The sequence below is a fragment of the Ceratotherium simum genome, chromosome 25 (genome assembly GCF_057802395.1).
Source record: "Ceratotherium simum simum isolate JZ-2026a chromosome 25, ASM5780239v1, whole genome shotgun sequence".
In the NCBI taxonomy this organism is placed as follows: domain Eukaryota; kingdom Metazoa; phylum Chordata; class Mammalia; order Perissodactyla; family Rhinocerotidae; genus Ceratotherium; species Ceratotherium simum.
In genome coordinates this window covers 21,265,345-21,287,401 of record NC_141924.1, presented here as the reverse complement: position 1 = coordinate 21,287,401, position 22,057 = coordinate 21,265,345, and the positions used below count along the sequence as shown (strand labels likewise).

The following is a 22,057-nucleotide window of genomic DNA, read 5'->3' as shown; positions in this document are numbered from 1 at the left end:
TTTACTTTATATCAGTATTAACTGGTTTCATTTCCTCTTCTGTATAATAACCCTTCTTACATTAGAATGCAGTATCATGTTTCAGGTCAGTCTCCTTCCTCGCCCAGAACACTGTGTGTTCTTGGACAAGCTATTTGAGACTCAATTTTCTCATCTGTGATTTAAGGGTAATAATACTGATTGAATTGGTTTTAAGATTAAAGTAATGTGGGATTGTAGGTATTCAATGACAAGTAGTTGTTTTTGTTATCTTGGTTGTATCTAAAAGTACAGATTTTAAGTACATTACATGTATATAACTGCATCTGAATCTTTTATCATATATCATACATAACTAAATTATTCCCTTCAGCTTTCAAATCAAGGAAGAAGTAACTTGTTAGAACGACTTGCTTTTAGAAAAACTTTTAAATTTTGTCTAATGGTTCTCATCCCTTTCTTAAATGTGTTACTGCTTGATTTGTAAGATCAAAGTCATATTCTTTGAGAAGTGTTGATTAACTCTGAGAATTATATTTTCAAGTTTATAAGCATATTGTCATTTCTATTGCTATTATAAAGGTGATCTTATTTCTATTTTCAGCATTGCAGGGGGTCGTATTCTCTCAGTGATCAAGATGCAGCTGATTAAAGGCCAGAACAGCAGGGATCCTTTTTATAAAGCAGTAGAGGAGGTTGCTCAGGATTTGGATTTGAGGATTAAAAATATTATCAATTCTCAAGAAGGAGATGTAGCTTATAGTACCACTGACATCAGTCCTGCACGGGTAATGAGCTTTTTATTTTTTATTATCCTTCTATACAAAACATTATCTCTTTTACTTGTTGTAGGAATGGTTTACTGTTGCCGCTTAAGTCAGAAGAGTGTGTTTCCCGTGTTATAAGATGTTGAAAATTTAAGTTTCTCAATAGGATTATGAAGGATTATGTTCGACTTGGGTAAATCATAACATCTTTGGGCCAAATTGTCTGTATTTGTTAAAGTAGGGCATTGGATAAGCTTCAGTATCCCTTGCAGCACTAGAAATTTATAAATCTTGCTGGATATTAAGGTGTTTTGTCATATTTTTCAATAATTATTCTTATAAAACAATTATTTTCCCATTTACTCAGATACAAAATAGGAGCCTGGTTTCTCTGGTTCTGACCCCAGTACTAAGCACTCTGTAGAACAGCAACAGAAATGGTTTCTATTCAGCCATTTATTTTTCTTTTATAGATGGTACTAATGAAAAATATATGTTAAGCACCAGATTGTGATAGGTGTTTTGTTAAAATTCCAGTGTAGCTATACATTATAGTTCACCTGGTAGCCTGAGTCAGCCAAGGAGAGAAAGGAGGCCAAGACCATGTTGATGACAGCAACGCAACAGCACAGCTACAGCGGATGTCCCAGAGAGGGCAACTTGGATATCTGCCTACCATGTCCAACAATCCTATGGGTTACCCGTATTTTACCAGTGACTTGACTGAAGCGTAGCGAGGTTAAGCAACTCGCCCAGAGTTACACAGCACACACCACTAGTAAGTTGGTATCAAACCCAGCCAGAACTGCCTTCAGAGTTTGTGGTTGTACGTATCTATATATACTATTATGTTATCACATATTTCCCCTTATTCTTCTGTCTAGTCACTAAGTTCTTCTAGCTCCCCCTTTTTAATCTGCTCTTTCCTTGTCTCCACTGCTACTATCTTAGTTGCTACCTCTGTTGCTACCTTCTTCGTTTCTAAGCTGGACTATTATCGTCTCTTAATTTGTTATCCTGTCTCCAGATTTAATAACATTCTTACCCTGGAATATATTTTACACATTGCCATCATTTTTCTAAAATCTAAATAGGATCGTTTTATTTCCTTGCTTAATAAAGCAAGCGATTTTAACTCTGTAACAGACTGACTTATAACTTCTTTGCCTGATTTACAGAGCTTTCCCAGGCTCATCTTGTATAACTCTCTCTCTGTTACTCTGTTCTTCAGTCATATCATGCTATCTGATCCCTGAAAGTACCATACTCTCTTCTACCCCTGTGTGTCTCCTCCTCCATGAAGCCATCCTTGATTCCAGGGTAAACTGATCACTACCTTTTGTGTGCTTTCACTGCACCGTGTAAACGTTCTGTTAGAAATAGCACTTAGCACTCTGTAATGCAATTAGTGGTTACTTATTTTATCAAAGAGACTATGGGTTCCTTGAGGCAGTGGTTTTCACCTTTGTATCCTTAGCTTCAAACACAGGGCTTGGGACTTAGATGTACTTATCAATGCTTACTGAATGAATGAATGTCAACTAGTTTTTCATTTTTGCATTTGAATAGATCTTTACAGCCATCTGTGGAGTTGATATTCAGATCACCAAAACCCCATCTCTCTTTGGTATAAGAGAGAAAAAATACACAGAGAGACTGTATCATGAGGCTGAGGTCACATAGCTAGATAGTAGGTAAATTTTCTAACTTAAAGCCTAATGTTATTTTGACCAGAATCTAATGTCTTCCTTTGATTATACTATTTTCTGTATTCTTTTGTGCTTCTGGAAGTTGGTAATATTGATTTTAGTATGGCTTGAGGGAGAAGTATTCACATGTGTTAAAGCCACTTCTCATGGCTGATATTTTATTGCTTAAACACTAGAGGAGGAAGGAGAACAGGGGCACATGAAATGGAAAAGAATAATGACTGACTCAGCTGGGGTAATTATTACATTTACTTAAAATTATTTTTTGTTCTAGCCAAAATCTTATGCCATAAACCATGACACTGCATACTGTGGCAGAGATACCGTGAAAACTTTACTAGTTCTTTTGGATGAAGAAGCAGCCAGTGCTCCTACCAAAAACAAAGCAGAGCTTTTATATGACGATGAAAACACAATTCGTCATAATGGAACTTCCATTCTTACACTTTTTAGGTAAGTAATGTGGGAGTTATATATATGTGAATGTTAATTCCAGTCTGTAAAGGGAATTTTTGAAACAACACCTCATTGATTATAAAAGAAATACATGCTGTGATAGGAAACATGGAGACTACAGAAAAATATGAAGAGAGAAAACAAAAGTTAGTTAAACGGAGATTGAACATTTGAATGTGGGGAACTTAATACATAAAAAAGGTAGTATTTTGTGAGAGTATGACAGGTGTTTTTTGTTTTTTTCTTCTTATTCTTTTTGCTTTGGAAGTATTTATTTGTTTTGCTATGTGTGTCCAGAACTTTGCTAAATACTTTCACTTATATTGTCTCAGCCCTCATAACAACCTCTTTTAATAGTATCCCATTTTATAAGTGAAGAATTAGAGACTCAAGAGATAGTAAGTAATTTGCTTAAGAAAGCTAAGTTAGCAAGCAGCAAAGATGTCTTTCCCCAAAGCCTGGCGTCTCTGCTCCAAGAACTGTGCTGTTCTGCCTGAGAATAGGGGAGAGCATATGCACCAAACTTCCATGGGAACTGACATTTACTGCTTCTTCCTCACATCGTGAAGAAAGATACTTACTAAATTAGTGTGGGTATTCTGTGCGAGACATTGATACTCTCCAGTTTTAACAACAATTAGGTCAAACATTGAGTTGGTTGGTGATATTTTTAATTAATGCACATTCATTTATAGAAACATTTAAAGAACAACCATTTTAAATTGTATTTAGTACATTGTGGAGAACTTTTACAAAATCATCCGTTTGATCTTTTCTATTTTCTTCTTGAGCTACTTTTTAGAAAGCTGATTTTGGTCTAAAATCGTTCATATCTGTCCAGGATTGCTTCATGCACGCTCTCTCCTGTACGTCACTATCTTTTCTCTTCTCTTAAAAACGAAACTTGGCAATGGTCTATATTCAGTGTTGTCCTCTAATTCCTTTAAATCTCGTCTTCTTCACCAGCTTTCCATGATTATGCTTTTATATCTGGGCGTGATATAATTCTTCCACATTCTACCTCAAAAATGCCCAAATATTTTCCTAACAGTGAAAATTTATTTTATCAACGATTTGCTTATACCCTGTGTTGGAATCTCAGAAAAGAGTACAAAGAAAGTGAACCTTTGTTTTTTCTCCTTTTACCTTACTCTGTTTAACAAAGTTTGTTTTTAAGTAGAGATATAAATTATTTAACTATTCTCTCAGATTGAATTCTACCATTTTCTTAGAGAAGGCTATTTTGTGTTATAGAATCTTTTTAAACAAAATTAATCCCCACATCCATTTTAAAGAGGCATTTTTCTGTACCTAATCGCACGGCCAAACACATTTCAGTTGTTTATATTACCCTAGCATTTCCAGTTGTCACTGTGCAAACAAGTGCCAGTCCATGCGAAAGTAAATTTTTAATGATCTGCATTGAAATGATAAAGTTAAGGACAATGTGGTGTATGAATATAAGTCAATGTAAGGTTATAAACTAGTCTTTCTTAGAATAGACTATCCTTTATTCTTATATAATGGTCTTTTGGGTCAAAGGAGTTATGACTCTGGCTCTATTAAGCCAAAAAAGAATTTATTGAGAAATCCAGGTTTGTCTGGCTCCAAAGCTCCAGTGTCTCCTTCTCTCTTGTGCCTTCTCTGACCCTTCTATTTCTAGACTATGTTTTTCTCTTTTGAATTCTCCTGCTATGGCACTTGTCCTTTTTTATTTTGAATTTTAGTTATGTGAATGTCTTATTTTCCTTACTTAGACTTCATTGGCCTGAATTCAGGGCCAATAAATGAATCAACTTTCTATCCTTCACAGTATCTTATATAGTGCCTTACATATAGTAGAAGCTGAAATATTTAGAGACTGAATAAATTAATTAAGCAAATTATTAACATATGAAACTCAGAATAGGAATACTGACACTTTTATATAGTATTATAAACAACTAGATTGAGTTGTCTTTTATCCCATAACTCCTTTCAGGTAGGGGAGGGGTGAAAACTAGTTTAAAAGCTACTTTGGTTTGTAAATTTTTGCTTTTTTTGAACATAGATCTCCCACACAAGTGAATAATTCATTGATGAAACCCCTAAGAGAACGCATCCATGAGTCAATGCAAGAGAAAAAATTTAAGGTACCATTTAATGTACTGTCATGAAAATGATGAAAATTGTTTTATTTTTAGAAGAAATAAATATATAAAGCTGAGCTGGTTATATTGTAAATATACCTTATACATGGAACAATAGAAATTAAATGGAAAATGAGTTATGACAGTTGACGTGCAGAAATTTACCTCTTTTACAATCTTGGCAAATCTGTCTCTGGCTTATTCAATCCATTGGATCTAAAAGAAGGAAAGGAATAAGGACCTGCTATGGTAAGTGTTCAATAAATATCTGTTCAGTGAAGGAAGGGGAAAATAAAGAAGACATGGTTTTCTCATTTGTATTTCTAATATCTTAATCTTGAGAGACTATATAATTTCAGTTTTGTTCCCTTCTAAAGATATAATGGCAGAATATAATTAATTGTAGATTAAGAGAAGGAGAACATTTCACATTGTTCCTTGTCTAGAGCTGTTCTATATAATTTCATTTGTTTGAACTAAGTTTTCCCGTCCTCATTTGAAACATTTGTGCCCATAAGTAGTCAATAACATGTTTTTCAAGCGCTTAAAATTTTCTTGGTCTTATTTTTCAAAAAGAAACTTGGTCTTAATCCATTCATTTATTCAACATACATTTATTGAGTATCTGCTATGTGCCAGACCACTCTTCTATGGTTGGGAATTCATTCATTTGTTCAACAAAATTTTCATGTAAAATTTACAATTATCCTTAAATTATCAAGTAATTATCTTCATACAACTTTGAGAACTCTAATTTGTATGCTCTTTATATTCCCATTTGGAAAGTTAGTCCCAATTAGCAAAGCTTTTAGTTATCATCTGTTTCATATATATATCCCAAATCCATTTAGCTTATTTATACTTATGTCTTGTCTTTTTATCGGTTATTAGTAGTTGTTAGTAATTAATACCTATGGAATACATCACTGAATTTCGCACAATTTTTCTGTGAATAAAATATGTCAACTCTTTGTTATATTAACATAAATACTTGTAGTCAAGGCATAAGATTTTTTAAAAATAAAATCTATCCTTTGGACTTGATTAGAAACAGAAGTATGATGTATAAATTCTTTAATTTTTTTCCCTGCTATGGATACTGACAAACTTTAATATTTTTATTTAAAGACCATTGGGGTATTTTGTTAGAACTAAGTAAATCAAAATGAAAAAAATTTATCTGAAGAGTGAAAAGGTTTTTTTTTTATAGAAATTGTTAAGAGTCAACTAATTGCTATAAAATGTATAGACAAATTTAGAAAGTTTTGGGAAGTAGAAGAGAGATTGTCTAATCCAGTCTCATTTACAAATGAGGAGACCATAATCCCGAGAAAGCATCTTATTTAAGATCTCATAACTACCATGAAATATTTTATGCCAGTCTACAAAGCTGTGGTTAAATACCAATGAGATTATAATTGCATTGCTTCCGTTACTTAATAATGGAGCTAGCTTAGTCTATGTAGCTCTGAAACTAAATGGCAATAGAGAAAGGAAGGAATTGGTGTTTATGATTATATTTTACAGTACAGTACTCTTTATAAAAGCAAAATGTGAAAGTAATTGGTTTAGCCAGGTATACAGCTGAACCATAGCCAAGTAGAGCACTTGTTAGAATAACAAAAAATGTTCCAAATATTTACTACTAAATAACTATGGAGAAGTGGTTTAACAGCTTATTACTTTATTATCCTATTACTTTTGCTCTTTTGGCATACAATTCTTTTTTTAGTCATGGAAAGAATATACAATCTGTGCTTGAAATACTGTCTTAGAGCACTTCAAAGGTAGAAAATATTAGGGAACTTAGAATTTTGATGTCGTAGATGATACTTGATTGGAAAATAGTTCATGTCATTATATGGGGCAAATGAATTTTTCTTAGATTTTAGTTTCCTCCTTCGTAAATAGAAATAGACATTCCTCTGATGGCAAAATTCTGTGAAGCCACTTTGGGAAATGTTCATTAACATACTCATTTTAAGTCCACAAGTTTTATTTCCTACTGTAGCTTATTAGGAAACTTGTCTATGATGGTTAAATAAATTCCCCTGTGAAGGAAATGAGAAGCTTCTTCCTGAACCTTCATCATTTTGATAAGAACCTTTAGAGAATGTTTTCTCCCCATTCTTACCATTTATATAAGTACCCTTATACCTTTTTATTAAAAGATTTTTCAAGGAGATGCTTACCTCCTTATACCTCTGTAAATGAATTAGTTTTATGTCTTCCAGCTTGGTTTAACAGTATTTTGCACATCAGGAACAACTGAAAAGTCATATATCTAGGTCTTTTCCTTATTCTGAGTCTAATGCTTTCCCCCATATTATATGTATGTCAGAATAATCATCAGCATTAATGACTTAACAATTTAAGTGAACTGATCAGGAAAATACTGGATCTTTAAAACATAGAGTAGTTGGGACAGTGACAAGTAGGGTTTAAATAGTTTGAAAAAGTAGACTGACCATAACTTTGGTACCTTCGTAAGCAGCCAGGCAGTCTAATGCTCTTGGTGTTAGAAAATTCTTAATTAGATATCCAAGTTTAAGCTTTAGGGTATTAGAAAACTCTGAGTATATCCCAGTTAACATGGCGGACAGAGTTCAACTCATAGAATTTCCCTCCCCTTAAAATGAGTATGAAATAGTAAAAAACTAGCAAAAATATTCACCAAGAGCAAACAGCAAAGAATAATGTAATTAAGTACAATAAACTTCAAAAATGATGGCCAAGGAAAGAAACCGAAGATTTCAGAGTGAAAAGGCACAGCATGACTTAGTGACCTACTCTAGCCCCAATCCCCAGATGCTATATTAGTGAGCTGACAAAATCCTGAGAATTATCACTAATATTTCCAAAACTGAGAAGCCAACTAAGTGTGTGTGTTCTTATTTTTTTTTCTTTTCTTGTCTGAGAAATGGTAGATGTAGCAACTGGATATTAATGTGGATAAAATGTGGGAAATGAACCCTGGGATTTACACGCTTATGCAAGTGAAGGCTCTAGTGCTACACACTGACTTGGGGAAATGATCCAAATGATCCCCTTCCATTTGAATGAAATAGAGTCCCTAAGCAGAGGGAGTGAACCTTCTTAGAGTACAGTTAGTGCATAATAAACTCTTAGAAAAGAGTGCAAAACCCAGAAATTTTTTCAAACTGCCTATCTCCTCAGCTGAACACTACTTCTGCCTCCATCGTTCCTCAGGCTTCAGAACAATGAAGGATAACAGAAAGTATATAGCCTTCAAAATGTAACTGAGGAGAAAATAAAATGCTCTCAAATAAGGAGGGAACAAAATCAAGAAATCACTCACAGACTTGGAGGCTTCTGTTTCTAACTAGGATATAGTAGGTCACGGCAGAATACCATTTCTGCTACAATAACAAAGTAAAAGGCAGATAAATTGGGGAAAATATATTGTAAAGATGTAGGAAAGGTATGTAAACAAAGCGGTTTAAATAAACTAAGTTGGAGAGGGTCAAGTTCTTCTGAGGTGATGAGTCTATTATCAGCTGTTTTCTTCGTGAGATTATTTGCCAGTTTTGGGTATGAGCTGAGGATTGATGTTGGCCCATGTAAAGGAACACTCCTGAGAGAAAGAGGAACCAGCAAAGATTTTTGAGTGTCTTAAGGGGCAGGCAACAATTTGGTAACTTCAGAAGCCCTGAATGCGTAGTTATTTTTACCTAGCACGTATGCTGTATTTTGGAGCTGAGTGGGAGGCCAAAGAGCCTCAATCCAGTAGACTAAAACCACTTGTGGTCTTGAGGTAGCTAGAAGACAAGGCTCTGCTTGAGGAGTGGGACCTGCCTCAAACACATGGCTGTCTCCTTCTCAAGATATATGTCACATTTGGAAATGAAGTGAGATGGGAACACAACGTAAAAACCTCTGAAAGACAGACTGAATCCCCCAGACTTTCAGGTCAGGGGTGATAGAGATTCATACGGCTCTCAGGTATAAGCCTGGGAGAGACATTCTTGAGGAAGAGGTAAGAACCAGAAGTCGAATAGGAGTCATGACAACTGCAACCCAGCTCTGACCCAGCTCAGTCCCTGAATGCATTGAGGTTATCAGCCCTTCACTGAGTCTGACTTTAACAAAGACAAGGGAAACCCTTCTTGATAGAAGAAAGCTCTTCATCTGGAGCCTCTATAGTTCCTTTATACACAATATCTAGCACAAAATAAAATGCACTGAATGTGAAATGAGGCAGGAAGATTTGTCCTTTAATCAAGAGAAAAAACTAACCATAGAGGCAGACTCAAATGATCTGGATAGTAGAATTAGCTGACAAGGAATTAAAAAAATTTTCAACATGTAAAAGTAATTAGAGGAAAAAAATGGGCAAAATGGATGAAAAATTGGGGAATTCCAACAGAGAATTAAAATCTATAAAACAGAACCAAATAGACATTCCAGAACTGTAAAAACATTATCTAAAAATAAGAACTTATTAGATGAGTTTAATAGTAAACGAGACATAGCATTAAGTAGCATAAGTGGACTTGAAGATAGGTCATTAGAAAAATCTCCAAACTTAAGGCAAAGAGAGAATAAAGAATAAAAAAGCAAAAAAGAAGAGCATGACAGAGAAAAAGTCTAACGTATGCGTAATTGGAGTCCCGAACAAGAGGAGAAATAGGATAGAAGCAATATTTGGAGATATAATCAATGTAACTTTTCCAAAGCTTAACTGGTCTTTTCACGTCAGGTAGTTTACTAATATAAAGTTGCATATGAGTTCCAATATTATGGACCCAGCAAATAAAAATGTCCCTGAGTCCCTTGAGAATCCATTTGCAATACATGAATATGCCACAGGACATAGATTGTAAAGCTTTGTTCTAGGGCAGTGCTTTCCAATAGAACTTTCTGTGGAAATGTTCTGTGTTTGTGCTGTCGAGTACTATAGGTGCTTAGCCACATATGGCTACTGAGCACTTGAAATGTGGCTACTGCAACTGAAGAACTGGATTTTTAATTTTAATTAATTAACTACACATGGCTAGGATATTAAACAGTTACAGTTCTAGTGGATTAGAAATACCCACAAATGCAATAATTACAGACCCATAAGAAGTAGAGGAAATGGCACTCTGACCATAAAAGATTAGAATAAATAGGATTTAAATAGGCAGAGAGAATGGAAGAGAGCATTTCAGGCTGAGCAAACAATCTGATGAAAGTATTGGATTGCCTTACCTAGTATAAAGAGACTGTGTATTGGGTAGTTGTACAAAATAAGTGAGTAAATATTGTGGGGCAAGGTTAAGGAAAGAGTGGCCTTTGTGGTTTTAAGGAACAGTTATTTTTTGTAGGGCGTATTGTAAGGATATGTGCATGAGAACCTGACAAAGGCGGAATATATAAGAACTTGAAAGGAACAGTGGATATAATGGAGCTTAAGGACTTCGGCTGCATGGTTCTCTGTACTTAAATGTGACTTAGTTTTTCTCTGCATGTATACTTTTCTCTTGTTTTTGTACCAAGTGGTTTCATTACTTTATTGAGCAGAGTAGAGTTTACCCTGTACATGTTTTTCTATCTCAAAGCTTTTGTCCTTAGGGTGATGTAGTGTTCTTTGCCAGTCTGCTTCTCTGATTTCTGTATCATGTGGTTTCCTTAGTCTCTATAAAAGAGTAGAATCTATTCTGCACGTCTTTTTCTACCTCTAAGCTTTTGCTTACTCATGTTTCTGTTCCCTCATACCTTCTGCTTGCATACGCCTATTATAGTGTGTTATAATTTTACTTAATTAACTCCTTTGACAATCACATATTAAATATCTCCTGGATACCAGGCTCTGTGCTAGGCCCTGGAGATACATCAGTGAACAAAACAGACAAAAACCCCTGCCCTCATGGGCAAGTCTTCCCCAAGTATTTGTGGGGCTGGGGTACAAGAATATAAATGCAAGCTCCTGCCCTTCCCTTGCACCCCCTTCAGCCCTGGCTCTGTTCCGTACTCTTAGAGTCACTCCACCAAGAGGTGTACACACCCTCCTCCCCATCACCTTTGCTGTAAACAGCCTTTGAGCGTAGAGGAAGAGGCCAGCGCCAGCCCAGTGCCTAGGGCAGTTAAAGCAGGGAATTCTGGGGTCCTAGGTACTTGGAACAGGGTCTAAAAGGGGGGTTATGGTCTCCTAGTGGGCAGTCTGAGGCCCTGTGGACTCCTCACCACGCGGAGGGGAGGGCCATAGGTGGGCCAGAGCAGGCCATCAGTTGCTGTGGAACTTACATTTTAGTTGGGAGAGGCAGACAATAAACAAACAAGTGAATTATATGGAATATTGGAAGGTTATCAGTGCTATGGAATGAAGTAAAGCTGGAGAGAGGGAAGGAAAGTGTGTTCCTTTGTGTGTGTTTTGGTTTTAAATAGGATCATCAGTAGAGGTCTCTGTGAGATGGTGACATTAAGCAATGACTTTAAGGGAGTGAGCCGAGCCGCATTTTTCATTAGAATGAAAATTGGCTGTTTGTATTAGATTGAACTAAAATTGAGTTTGTTTTGGCTGAAGTAATGAAGTTGAGATTTATTGAGTACCTACTAAGTGTCAAGTGATATACTAGACATTTTATATCCTTCATCCCATTTGATCCTTGCTCACTTTTAGAAGGCATCATTTTCCAAACCATATAGCTAGTAAGTAACAAGCAAGGGTTTGTATTCAAGTGTAAGACTTCAAAGTTTATGCTGTTTCCAAAGAGAAATAAAGGCACAGTAATTATAATGAGGAGTCGTGAAAAGTTAATACAGGGGACGGCCCGGTGGCATAGTGGTTAAGTTTGTGCACTCTGCTTTGGTGGCGTGGGGTTCACAGGTTCGCATCCTGGGCGTGGACCTACTCACTGCTTATCAAGCCATACTATGGTGGCATCCCACATACAAAATAGAGGAGGATGGGCATGGATGTTAGCTCAGGGCCAATCTTCCTCACTAAAAAAAAAAAAAGTTAATGCTACTATTTAGGTCGAAAATATTATCTTTATGCTATTTAGCAAAGTAGGTGGAGTTTCAGGGATGCAGAAATGGATTATTTGATATATTTACAAATTATATGTCATTAAGGATAGCAAATTCCTGTTCTTTTGAAAATGTGATAATGTAAGAATGAAAAGATAAATTTTGAATATTTTTAGTTACATATTTGATAGGTATGTTGAGAATAATTTCCTTTCAAACTTGACATATTTATCAGTATAACGTGGGCTTAGAACTTTCATTTTCTTATTAATGCAGCTAACTCTGAGAGTGTCTGCAACTTTTCAATACATATTTTGACTCATTTGTCTTAATTTAACTGGAGTCAGGCTTTCCTATGTGAGGTACTATTTTCCTCAAACTGGGAACCTACTAATAATTTCAATTTAAAAAGAGCTTGAGGCAAAAGGACTTTTCCAAGTCTTGGCAGGTTTGAAGTTCATTGCAATTTTACTGTGGATAGAAATCTTTCCAAAGGGGGGGAAATCACTCTACAAAGGAAAACTTTGAATCCTTTTTTCTCATGTGACTTGAACCTAAAATGATTTTAACAGCCATGTATGAATCTGGACATTATTCTTCGTTGTTTAGTACTTCAAAAGCACTTTCAAGAGGCAATTGTTTTGCTTATTTGTGATTCCAAATCAAATACACAGAGAGATTTGGAAGATTTGCAACAGGAAGTAATCTCAATTTTATGTAGCCACTTATCTTGTGCAGAAAAATTTAACTTTTATGAACAAAGGAAAAGCAATCTCTTTTAAGTTATAAATACAAACCAATCTAGCTTGTATTGTTTTAATAACTAAAATGAAGATGCTGTTTATAAATTCATTTTTGAGCTGCATTCGTAGAATCATTTTAGGATTGGCTTGGTCCTGAGAAATCTAATTCAACAGATTTCTTGCTCTGTAGAAATACTGTCTTCATATATGTTATTACATTAATAACTGCCTAGTATTGACATGGATCTCTAGAGTTTATGTAGCCCTTTCATGTTTTTAACTTCATTTAATCCTGACAATTCTGTGAGATAAATATTATTCCCATTTATGTGTGGATAAGTGAGAAGTTCAGAGGTTTACTCAACATCATCTAATTAATAAGGGAGAGGGCCAGCATTAGAAGCCAGGTCTTTTGACGGCAAATCTGGTGCCTTTCCCATTGCATCATTGTCTTTTTGTGCTGATTTCTTAGCTGGACATCACATTGTTGGCTCCAGTCAAGTTCATGATCAATTGAAATCTCTAGGTCTTTTTCATATGTTGTTTTTAAGTCAGATTCTCCTCATCCTGTACATCTGTAATTGATATTTTGAACTTAAATACAAGACTTTGTTTATCCTCATTCATTTTCATTTTATTATTTTCTACTTATGGTTCTAGCCTTCTGACATCTTTTCGGTCTTGATTCTGTTATCCAATTTATTTATTATTTTTTCCAGCTGTGTGTCAACAGCAAATTTTATAAGTAGAATGTCTTTGCCATTATAGAAGCCGCCCTAGTAATCTCTTTAGTAGACTTTGTGCATATCACATAGTTAGAACTTAATAAGTGGTAATTGATGAAAAAGAGATTTTTGTACATTGAAGAGAAATCCTATATGTAATCTTTTATAAAAAAGAAAAAAATACCCTCAGTATAACTATTCTGTTGTTTCTTTTGGACATAAATATTCCAAGATTACCATAGAACTATAGTGGTTTTCTCTTATATTTTGATATGTTTGTAAATAGTACTTTTCACGGTAACTAAAATGGTTAACTATTTTCCTTTCACATCGGAACCCATTCTCAGTATTTTAAGAATCCATTGCCTTGTAACTCTAGTTTTCTGAAATTGCCCTCCTGTTACTAAAGGTTTGAGAATTTCCCTATGGGGGGCCTGAAGAGAGGAAATCTAGTTGTAAGGAGGGCTGTGGCACTTAGTTTGTGACTGTATTTACATAGCAAAGAAAGATTTTTACTTAGATGTATGTTAAAGATTAATAAAAATAACAGCTTTCTAAAGAAATTTTTATTCATGTTAACCATGAGAAAACATCAGTTGTCTGTACTAAATAATATAATTATTGTATTTTTATTTAGAGTGTTTTATGGGTGGTACTGATGAAGAATTTGTGGTGGGAGGCTCAAGTCCTACAAGCCATCCACAGATGTCATCACTATCTGGCTATTATGGGAGTGATCCTAGCTGGCCACTTAGCATCCATTTGCCTTCATGCTCTTACCACACTCTTTATAACTTTTTAGAAGCAATAAATTTATAATTCTCTATAGGTAATAACTCTGGTGAAGTGAAAGAAACATTGTGTAAAAAGATAATGTTAACAGTTCTGGTTTGCAGATGGAAATAAAGTTTTTGGATAATACCACTATAGTAATGATACGATATAGTATAATGTTTATTTTATTAACAAAATTTATCTTAATAGCTTCATCAATTGCTTTAATTCTGTATTTATGAAATCAATAAAGTCCAGAAAGAGCTAGTTAAAACCTTCAGTTAAAAAATAACACATAAAAACCTTCAGTTATTTGGGTCCGGCCCAGTGGTGCAAGCTGTTAAGTGCACATGCTCCGCTGCAGCGGCCCGGGGTTCGCTGGTTTGGATCCCGGGTGTGCACCGATGCACCGCTTGTCAAGCCACGCTGTGGCAGCGTCCCATATAAAGTGGAGGAAGATGGGCACAGATGTTAGCCCAGGGCCAGTCTTCCTCAGCAAAAAAAGAGGAGGATTGGCAGATGTTAGCACAGGGCTGATCTCCGCCCAAAAAAAAAAGCAAACAAAAACCTTCAGTTATATTTTAGGGCATCTCAAGGTAGAAACTATATAATAGTAGTTGCATTCATGTGGTTTCATGAAGATGTTGGGTTGTAGTTCTACCCATTATCTATAGCCTACCCTATTTCATTTTTTTAAAAAGTGGTTTTTGATCTTTTACATTTTTTAAATTTTATGTATTTTTGTGCTTAAATGAAAGATAAACTCCAATTGTCTAAACATTTAAGCAGGTTAAACATAATTTTTAGTGATCTGGGAATTGGAGGCTCTCATAGACACCATTAGTCAGAAAGATATAAAATTTTGTCATCCTGAGAAAACTGGCTTTTATGAAGCATCTGTACCAGAGACTATTCTAATTTCTTCTAAACCGTAGTCAGTGGATTTCACTGTCATTATCTTTGCATACATCTGAGTGGATTAATGCAATGATCTCTCGGAATATATAACTACTGAATATATGATATAAAGTCATGTGCTGTTTGACTTCATGAACTGTATCAATGAATTTTCTGTGAGTAATGTTCAGTATAATCTAGTTACACTTTGAAGTGTTAAAATTTTGATTTATTGAAGTCCTCTTTATTTATCTGAAATTTAAACCATCTATTTCTGAAAAGGATTTGAGATGATTTCTAATTATTTGCAGCGATCTCTCCATGTAACTGAGTGGCATTACACATCAGGTGTACTTGTTGAAATTTGCACTATCTGTATAAATTACTTGTTCTGAAATTAATTTCTATCTTGAAAACAGCCGCTGGTTTTATGTTTGCAGAAAACATTTTCAAAACTATTTTCTTGGCATCCTTTTCAGTGGTTAAGAATTGAATTTAGCTTTCTAATTTTCTCCTATTTATGATGTTTGAAGATAAATGCAAGAGTATATTTTGAATATTGGACCACTAAATCACTTGGTCAGATCTTCCTAGAATGATATATTTGAATCATCTTTCTTATTTTCCTATATATTCAAATTTTTAATCAAGAAATAATGTCTTTCATGGGGCCGGCCCGGTGGCGCAAGTAGTTAAGTGCGCACGCTCTGCTGCGGCGGCCCGGGGTTCGCCGGTCGGATCCCGGGCGCACACCGACGCACTGCTTGGCAAGCCATGCTGTGGCACCATCCCATATAAAGTGGAGGAAGGTGAGCACGGATGTTAGCCCAGGGCCAGTCTTCCTCAGCAAAAAAAAGAGGAGGATTGGCAGATGTTAGCACAGGGCTGATCTTCCTCACCAAAAAAAAAAAAAAAAAAAGAAATAATGCCTTTCAGTCACCATTTTGCTTTATCTTTCAGTTTATTTCTTTGTTAGTTTTCTTTTTTTGTTTCTTTCACCCTCTCTTATTTCTCTTTTTCATCTTAACATTTTTCCCTTCCTCAATTTCTCTAATTTCTTGAATTCCATATACTATTTTTTTCCTAAAACAGCTGTACTCTGTAATTCTTAGGATGAAGAACTTGTATTTTTCTAAGATTATGTATATCATATGTATTATTAAATTTATTATAAAACTCACTTTCCAAAGCAGTTCAGACACAGGAATGTGTAACAAAGGCCTCTGAAGACTCTAATATTGATTTTTCTAAACTGTACAAAAAATATCAAAAATATACATGAAACTGGTATAACTGAAAAGAACAAAAATGCTAGTGGTAGCAATGAATGAGTTTGCAAACTAGGAAACATCGAGGGTTAAAAGTTCCCAATGAATAATGGAATTTTTTAAGGAAAACTTTTGTGATACTTTGATTACTATAGAGTATATTTCTATCTAGATGAAAAAATAAATCAAAATAAAGACTAAATTGTCTATTTTCCTCTTTCTTCCTGTTACCAGATGAAGCAAACCTTAATTAGATCCCAGTTTGCTTGTACTTACAAAGATGACTGGGTGATAAGCAAGGATAAATGGAATCGTATTCATTCAGCATCAGAGCCTTTGTGTGTTCTTCACATGGAAAATGACCTTTCTGGTAATTGACTTTATTTGAGCAATTAAATAACAATTTAATTCTAGTGTACTAATTGGTTTTAACTTAAGTTAAAACTAGATTTTTTTTTTTTGCAAAGTATGAAATGTGAAATGTAAAGGTTTATAGTTTTAAAGACCTGAGTTTATTTAAGAAGTTAAGTCTAAGTACAAATTTATGGATAGGGAACAGGACACAGTTTGATTTAACTAAATATATTTAAGAAATAACTTGTAGCATTTAAAGATTAAGTGTTGTGCATTCAAACAAAGCAAATTGTTGTTTGTAGGGATGAAAGTGATATGGTAAAGGGAAAGTAATGTGATAGTAATATAGCTGTATTTGTTAATCATGTAATTTATAGCATTATTTGACTGTGAATCATAAATTTTTGAACATTCTTTAGCAATTTTTAAAGTTGATTGTAAAATTCTCAAGTGTAATAATGCTAAATATTACATAATTCCTTTCCTCTTTTTATCTTGCATAACAGAAGGTGTAAATTCATCTGTTGGAAGACCAACAATTGGAACAAGTTCTGGAAATGTTCATCTGGACAGAAGTAAAAATGAAAAAGTAGCAAGAAAATCAAGTAGTCAGACAGGAAATAAAAGCTCAAAAAGGAAACAGGTGTATTTAGATGATGAAACTATTCTCTGTGATAATGGAAACGAACTACCTCAACATAAAAATGTTAAGATACCTAAGACATCAAACGATTTGCAGAATAAATTGGATGGCAAACTAGCCAGAGTAGCAAAAAGCAACAAGTGTACTGCCAAGGACAAACTGATTACTGGCCAGACAAAGTTAACTCAGTTTTTTAGACTATGAGTTTGTCTTTCATGTACTTTAGATTTATGTATATATAAAACCATTCGCCAAAGACATCTACTTAATTTTTAAGAGATCAAGGTGTAAATTATGATGTTTTATTATTTTGGTCTGGAGTGTAAGGTTAGTATGTTAACCACTGTTTAAAAAATACTAGTAAGTCATAATTATGCAGAATATTCACAAAGTTTAATGCACAGATAAAGCATATCATTTAGGTTACTGATATATCTTAATACTACTTTCTTTTAAAACAGACATTTAAAATAATACAAGTCAGTAACGTTAGGGGCTTTTCCCCCACAGGCAATTCAGTGATTTTGTTTTTTTCTGAAAAGATGATGTGGACCAACAGGTATCAGACTTGCCAACAAGGTCGATAGACTCTTCCCAGCATACACCTGAGCACTGAAGGAAAAAAAAGTTTAAATTGTTTAAAGGACGATCATTATCAGGCAAAATTTATTAGAAATAAAAGAGTGGATCTAGTATAGTTAATTCTGAGTAAATCAAAATTACAATAACTAATTAAATACCTTTAATTTCATGTCTCTGGCAAGGGTCACTTAATATCAAGTGTAATTGAACCATGGTCGTATTCGGATTTTGTTATGATTGGATCCAAATTCAGTTGAACTTATGGTTCTATTTTATGGTATTAAGATATAAGAATTTAATTTTAAAAAGACTACTCACTGTCAAAATCTCTCCTTCCTATAGGAAATTTAGCTGAATTTTCTTCATCTCCAATTCCTCTCTTTTCTTGTGTTGATTCAGTATTCTGAACTCCATTTTCAGCTGGAAAAGCTACAGATCCTTTTAGTGCAAGATAAGGTTTTATAGCCAGATTCAGTGGCAGACCGTGATTTAAGAAATTATGCTTGGAGCCTTCATTCTGTAAAGAAAAAGTTGATTTGTGTTTTAGCTGTCTTATTGGGAATGGAACTATAGTACAATTGTATAATGTTCTCATTGATCAATTCAAAGATGCTCTGCACTGTCTTGACTCTTTAAAAATACCTTAGACATAAGATTTTTGGGAAAAAAACCTTTTGGATAAGAGTTGTTGTCCAGGATGGAAGAACAACCTGGTATGTATGAAGTTTCATCAATTGTCCTAATGCATATTGTGACTATTTGCACATACTTCTGTTTATAAAATAAAAGTATCAACTTTACTTTCAAAGGATTCATAAAAATCATTCAAATTCCCGTTAAAATAAAGGACAAGTCACATTGCCACTTACCTTTGAATTTTTATTTTCCTCATCGTTCATGAAACCACTCTCATCATTTTTATATTGTTCCAGGGAAGGAGCAACGACTGATTTTTCTGCAGTATCTTCCTTCTGAAAGGCCTTTCCCAGGCTAAATGTATTAAAAACCATGTCATCTTCTAAGTTTCTTATGGACTTGGATGCTGAAAGTACAACACCTTGAGAAAGCAAAGAAAAAGTTAGTATTAATATGTAGGAAGAGAGAGTCATTTTTGCCATTCTTAGTTTGATGTTTGCATAGAGTCAAACAAGTACGTGTAAAATGAAGAAAAATTTCTCAGTCAACCTGCTTTGTAAACGATTCCTGCCTTTATATATTTTCCAGCTTGAATAGAAAACACTTCAAAGACTTAGACTTTCATCATTTTAGAAATGACTCATCCTATAAAGGCTAACCTTTTGTATAGCTGCTAATACCTATATTGTTTTGGTTTTAGTGGCATGTTGTTTATTTTGAGTGTGAATTTTCTCAGAATCTGATTAAGATCCTTGGTAGAATGCTTTCTATTGAGTAGATTATAGCCTCTTGAAAATGGGTTGTTATTAAGGAAGACCACAGGACATCAGGCTCTCCATACTCTTATTGTTTCCTTCTGTATATTTTCTGATTAAGACATTCAAACTAAAGTTATTTCATTCAACGATGATAAGGATAAAAGTTTTATTTACTTTTAATCCTGATTAAATTGAAATAATCTTCACAAAGGATTTTCTTTCATAAATGCTTGATGTAGTCTTTGGTGATTAAAGTATGTATGTCTGTCAGTGTGAGCACGTTGTTAATTCTATATCTAAAATTCACCTGCTAGGTGTGTTTTAGCTCTGCATTTACAAAAGGTTATTACTGATATTTATAAATGAATTAGCAATTAGTGAACAACTAGTGAATATTCTCATGAAGAGAATATTTATGTGCTCCATAAATACTAATTTTGGATAAGTATGTTGTATAATTTTTAATTAAACATTTCAGAGTTAATTTCTCATTTTGACCCCACTGAGTAAGAGAATACATTCTTGTATAAGTCTTCTGATACATATGTGCAAGAGGTTCTCTAGGGTATATTCCTAGCTATGGAATTGCTGGGTCTTGGAGTATGTGCATGTTTGGCTCTGCTGATGCCAAAATGTTTACAGAATACTAGTAACCAATTTAAGCTGCCACCAGCGGGGTATGACAGTTCCAAGTCCTAGCCAACACTTGAGTATCTTATTGTCCTTTTAATTTGTATTTCTCTAATTACCAAAGAGGTTGTGTGTCTTTTCATGTGTATATGAGCCATTTATCTTTCCTCTTATGTAAAATGCCTTTTTTTTAAAAATATCTTTTTTCATTTTTCTGTTGAGTTGTTTGTCTTTTTCTTATTGATTCATGGGTTTTCTTTTTATATCTTGGATATTAATTTTTTGTTAGTTAGATGTGTTGTAAATATTTTTTCTCACTTTGTGACTTGTCTTTTCAGCCTCTTTATGTTGTTTTTTGGTGAACCAAACTGCTTAATTTTAATGTTTAAATTTCTTTTGTTTCTCTCTTGATGGTTAATACTTTTAATAAGTTGTTATTTAGAAATCCTTCCTAACCCTGAGATCATTAACATGTTTCTATATATACTAAAAGTTTAAATGTTTTGACTTTCACATTTAAATTTTTAATCCATCTAGAATTTTGTGTATGGTGTAAGATCGAGATAGTTACGCTTTTTCCAAACCTCCTTACACATTTCTTGAATAACTCTTCCTGTCCCCGTTAATCTGCAATGCCATCTCTGCAGTGTGTCAGATTTCTATATATGTGTGGGTCTCTTTCTGAACTCTCTATTCCACTGCCAAATCTACAGTCTTAGTTATTATAGCTTTAAAATAATTTTTGATATCTGGTAGGTCAAGTTTCCCAGCCCTCTACTCACCGACCAGTTTTTCTTCTATAGCAGTTCATTGGCTATTCTAGACCATTTTTTTTCTGTATAAATCTTAAAATCAGCTTTAAATTGAATTGACATCCTTGAGATAATTTATTTTCTTATCCATGAACATGGTACTTTTCCATATTTATTTAGATCTTTTAAAATCTTTTAATAATGTTCTATTGTTTTCTTCATAAAGATCTTGTATATCTTTTGTTGAGAACTATTATTCTTTATAAATTAATTATAATTAAACTACTTTTAGTTATTGTAAATTTTCCTTTTCTAACATATTACTAGTTTTGTACAAACTGTGTACCATGCAATTGGCTTTTGTGTAGTGCTCTTATATACAAAAAGCTTTCTAAACTCTTTTTTATTCCAGATAGTTTATAAATGTATTAATTCTTTGGGGTTTTCCCTGAAGACAATTGATATAAATAACAAAATAATGACATTTTATTTCCTCCTTGCAAGTCCTTTTATATTTGTGTGTATGTGTGTGTGTGTGTTTGTCCACGTAAGCATACACACTGACCAAAACTTCCAGTAAATGTTAGAAATGGAGATAACAGAAATCCTTGCTGTGTTACTGATTTTCACAGAGAATGTTTTTGATGTTCCACTACTGAGCGTGATGTTTGCTCTAGGTTTTTTTTTTTCCCCTTTGATGAGGAAGATTGGCCCTGAGTTAACATCCATTCCAATCTTCCTCTATTTTGTATGTGAGATGCCGCCACAGCCTGGCTTGATGAGTGGTGTATAGGTCTGCGCCCAGGATCCGAACCTGCGAACCCCAGGGCCCCAAAGCAAAGCATGTGAACTTAACCACTACGCCACCGGGCTGGCCCCTACTCTAGGTTTTTTTATAGACCTCCTTTATAACTTTCAGGATGTTCTCTTCTATTTCTGGCATACTAATAGTTTTTATCATGAATTGTTGTTGAATGTTATTGAATACTTTTTCTGCATCTATTGAGATGATCATATCATTTTTCTCCTTCAGTCTTTAATTTAATAAGTAAAGTGAACAGATTTTTCTCATGTTAAATCAGCCATGTGTTCATGAAACAAATCTTTTAAAAATATTATTGGATTCAGTTTGGTAATATTTGCTTTAGTACATTTTGCATTTATTATCATGCGTGAGATTGACTGTAATTTCCTTTTCTTATATTGCCTTTGTCTGATTTGGGATTAATGTTGTATTAGCTTTATAAAAGGAACCGAGGAGGGAGGTTTATTCCTTTTCTTTT

The 22,057-nt window shown here is 34.2% G+C and overlaps 2 protein-coding genes across 2 annotated transcripts in view; one reads left to right on the top strand and one right to left on the bottom strand.

Moving 5' to 3' along the window:
• PARPBP (PARP1 binding protein) overlaps positions 1 to 18,798 on the top strand; it is a 65,696-nt gene extending 46,898 nt beyond the window's left edge. Inside the window, exons 7-11 of the mRNA XM_004418028.3 lie at positions 584 to 767; positions 2,730 to 2,908; positions 4,962 to 5,043; positions 16,654 to 16,789; positions 17,280 to 18,798. Of these exons, the coding sequence (XP_004418085.2) occupies positions 584 to 767; positions 2,730 to 2,908; positions 4,962 to 5,043; positions 16,654 to 16,789; positions 17,280 to 17,620 (922 nt within the window). The 3' untranslated portion in view covers positions 17,621 to 18,798. The remainder of the gene's footprint in view (positions 1 to 583; positions 768 to 2,729; positions 2,909 to 4,961; positions 5,044 to 16,653; positions 16,790 to 17,279) is intronic.
• Positions 18,272 to 19,216, bottom strand: PMCH (pro-melanin concentrating hormone). Its single transcript, XM_014780359.2, has 2 exons — positions 18,868 to 19,216; positions 18,272 to 18,515 (listed from the first exon to the last, which is right to left on the bottom strand). Exons 1-2 carry the CDS (start codon positions 19,114 to 19,116, stop codon positions 18,309 to 18,311), a joined length of 456 nt encoding a protein of 151 aa, XP_014635845.1. The 5' UTR covers positions 19,117 to 19,216; the 3' UTR covers positions 18,272 to 18,308.
• Positions 19,217 to 22,057: the final 2,841 nt, after the last annotated feature.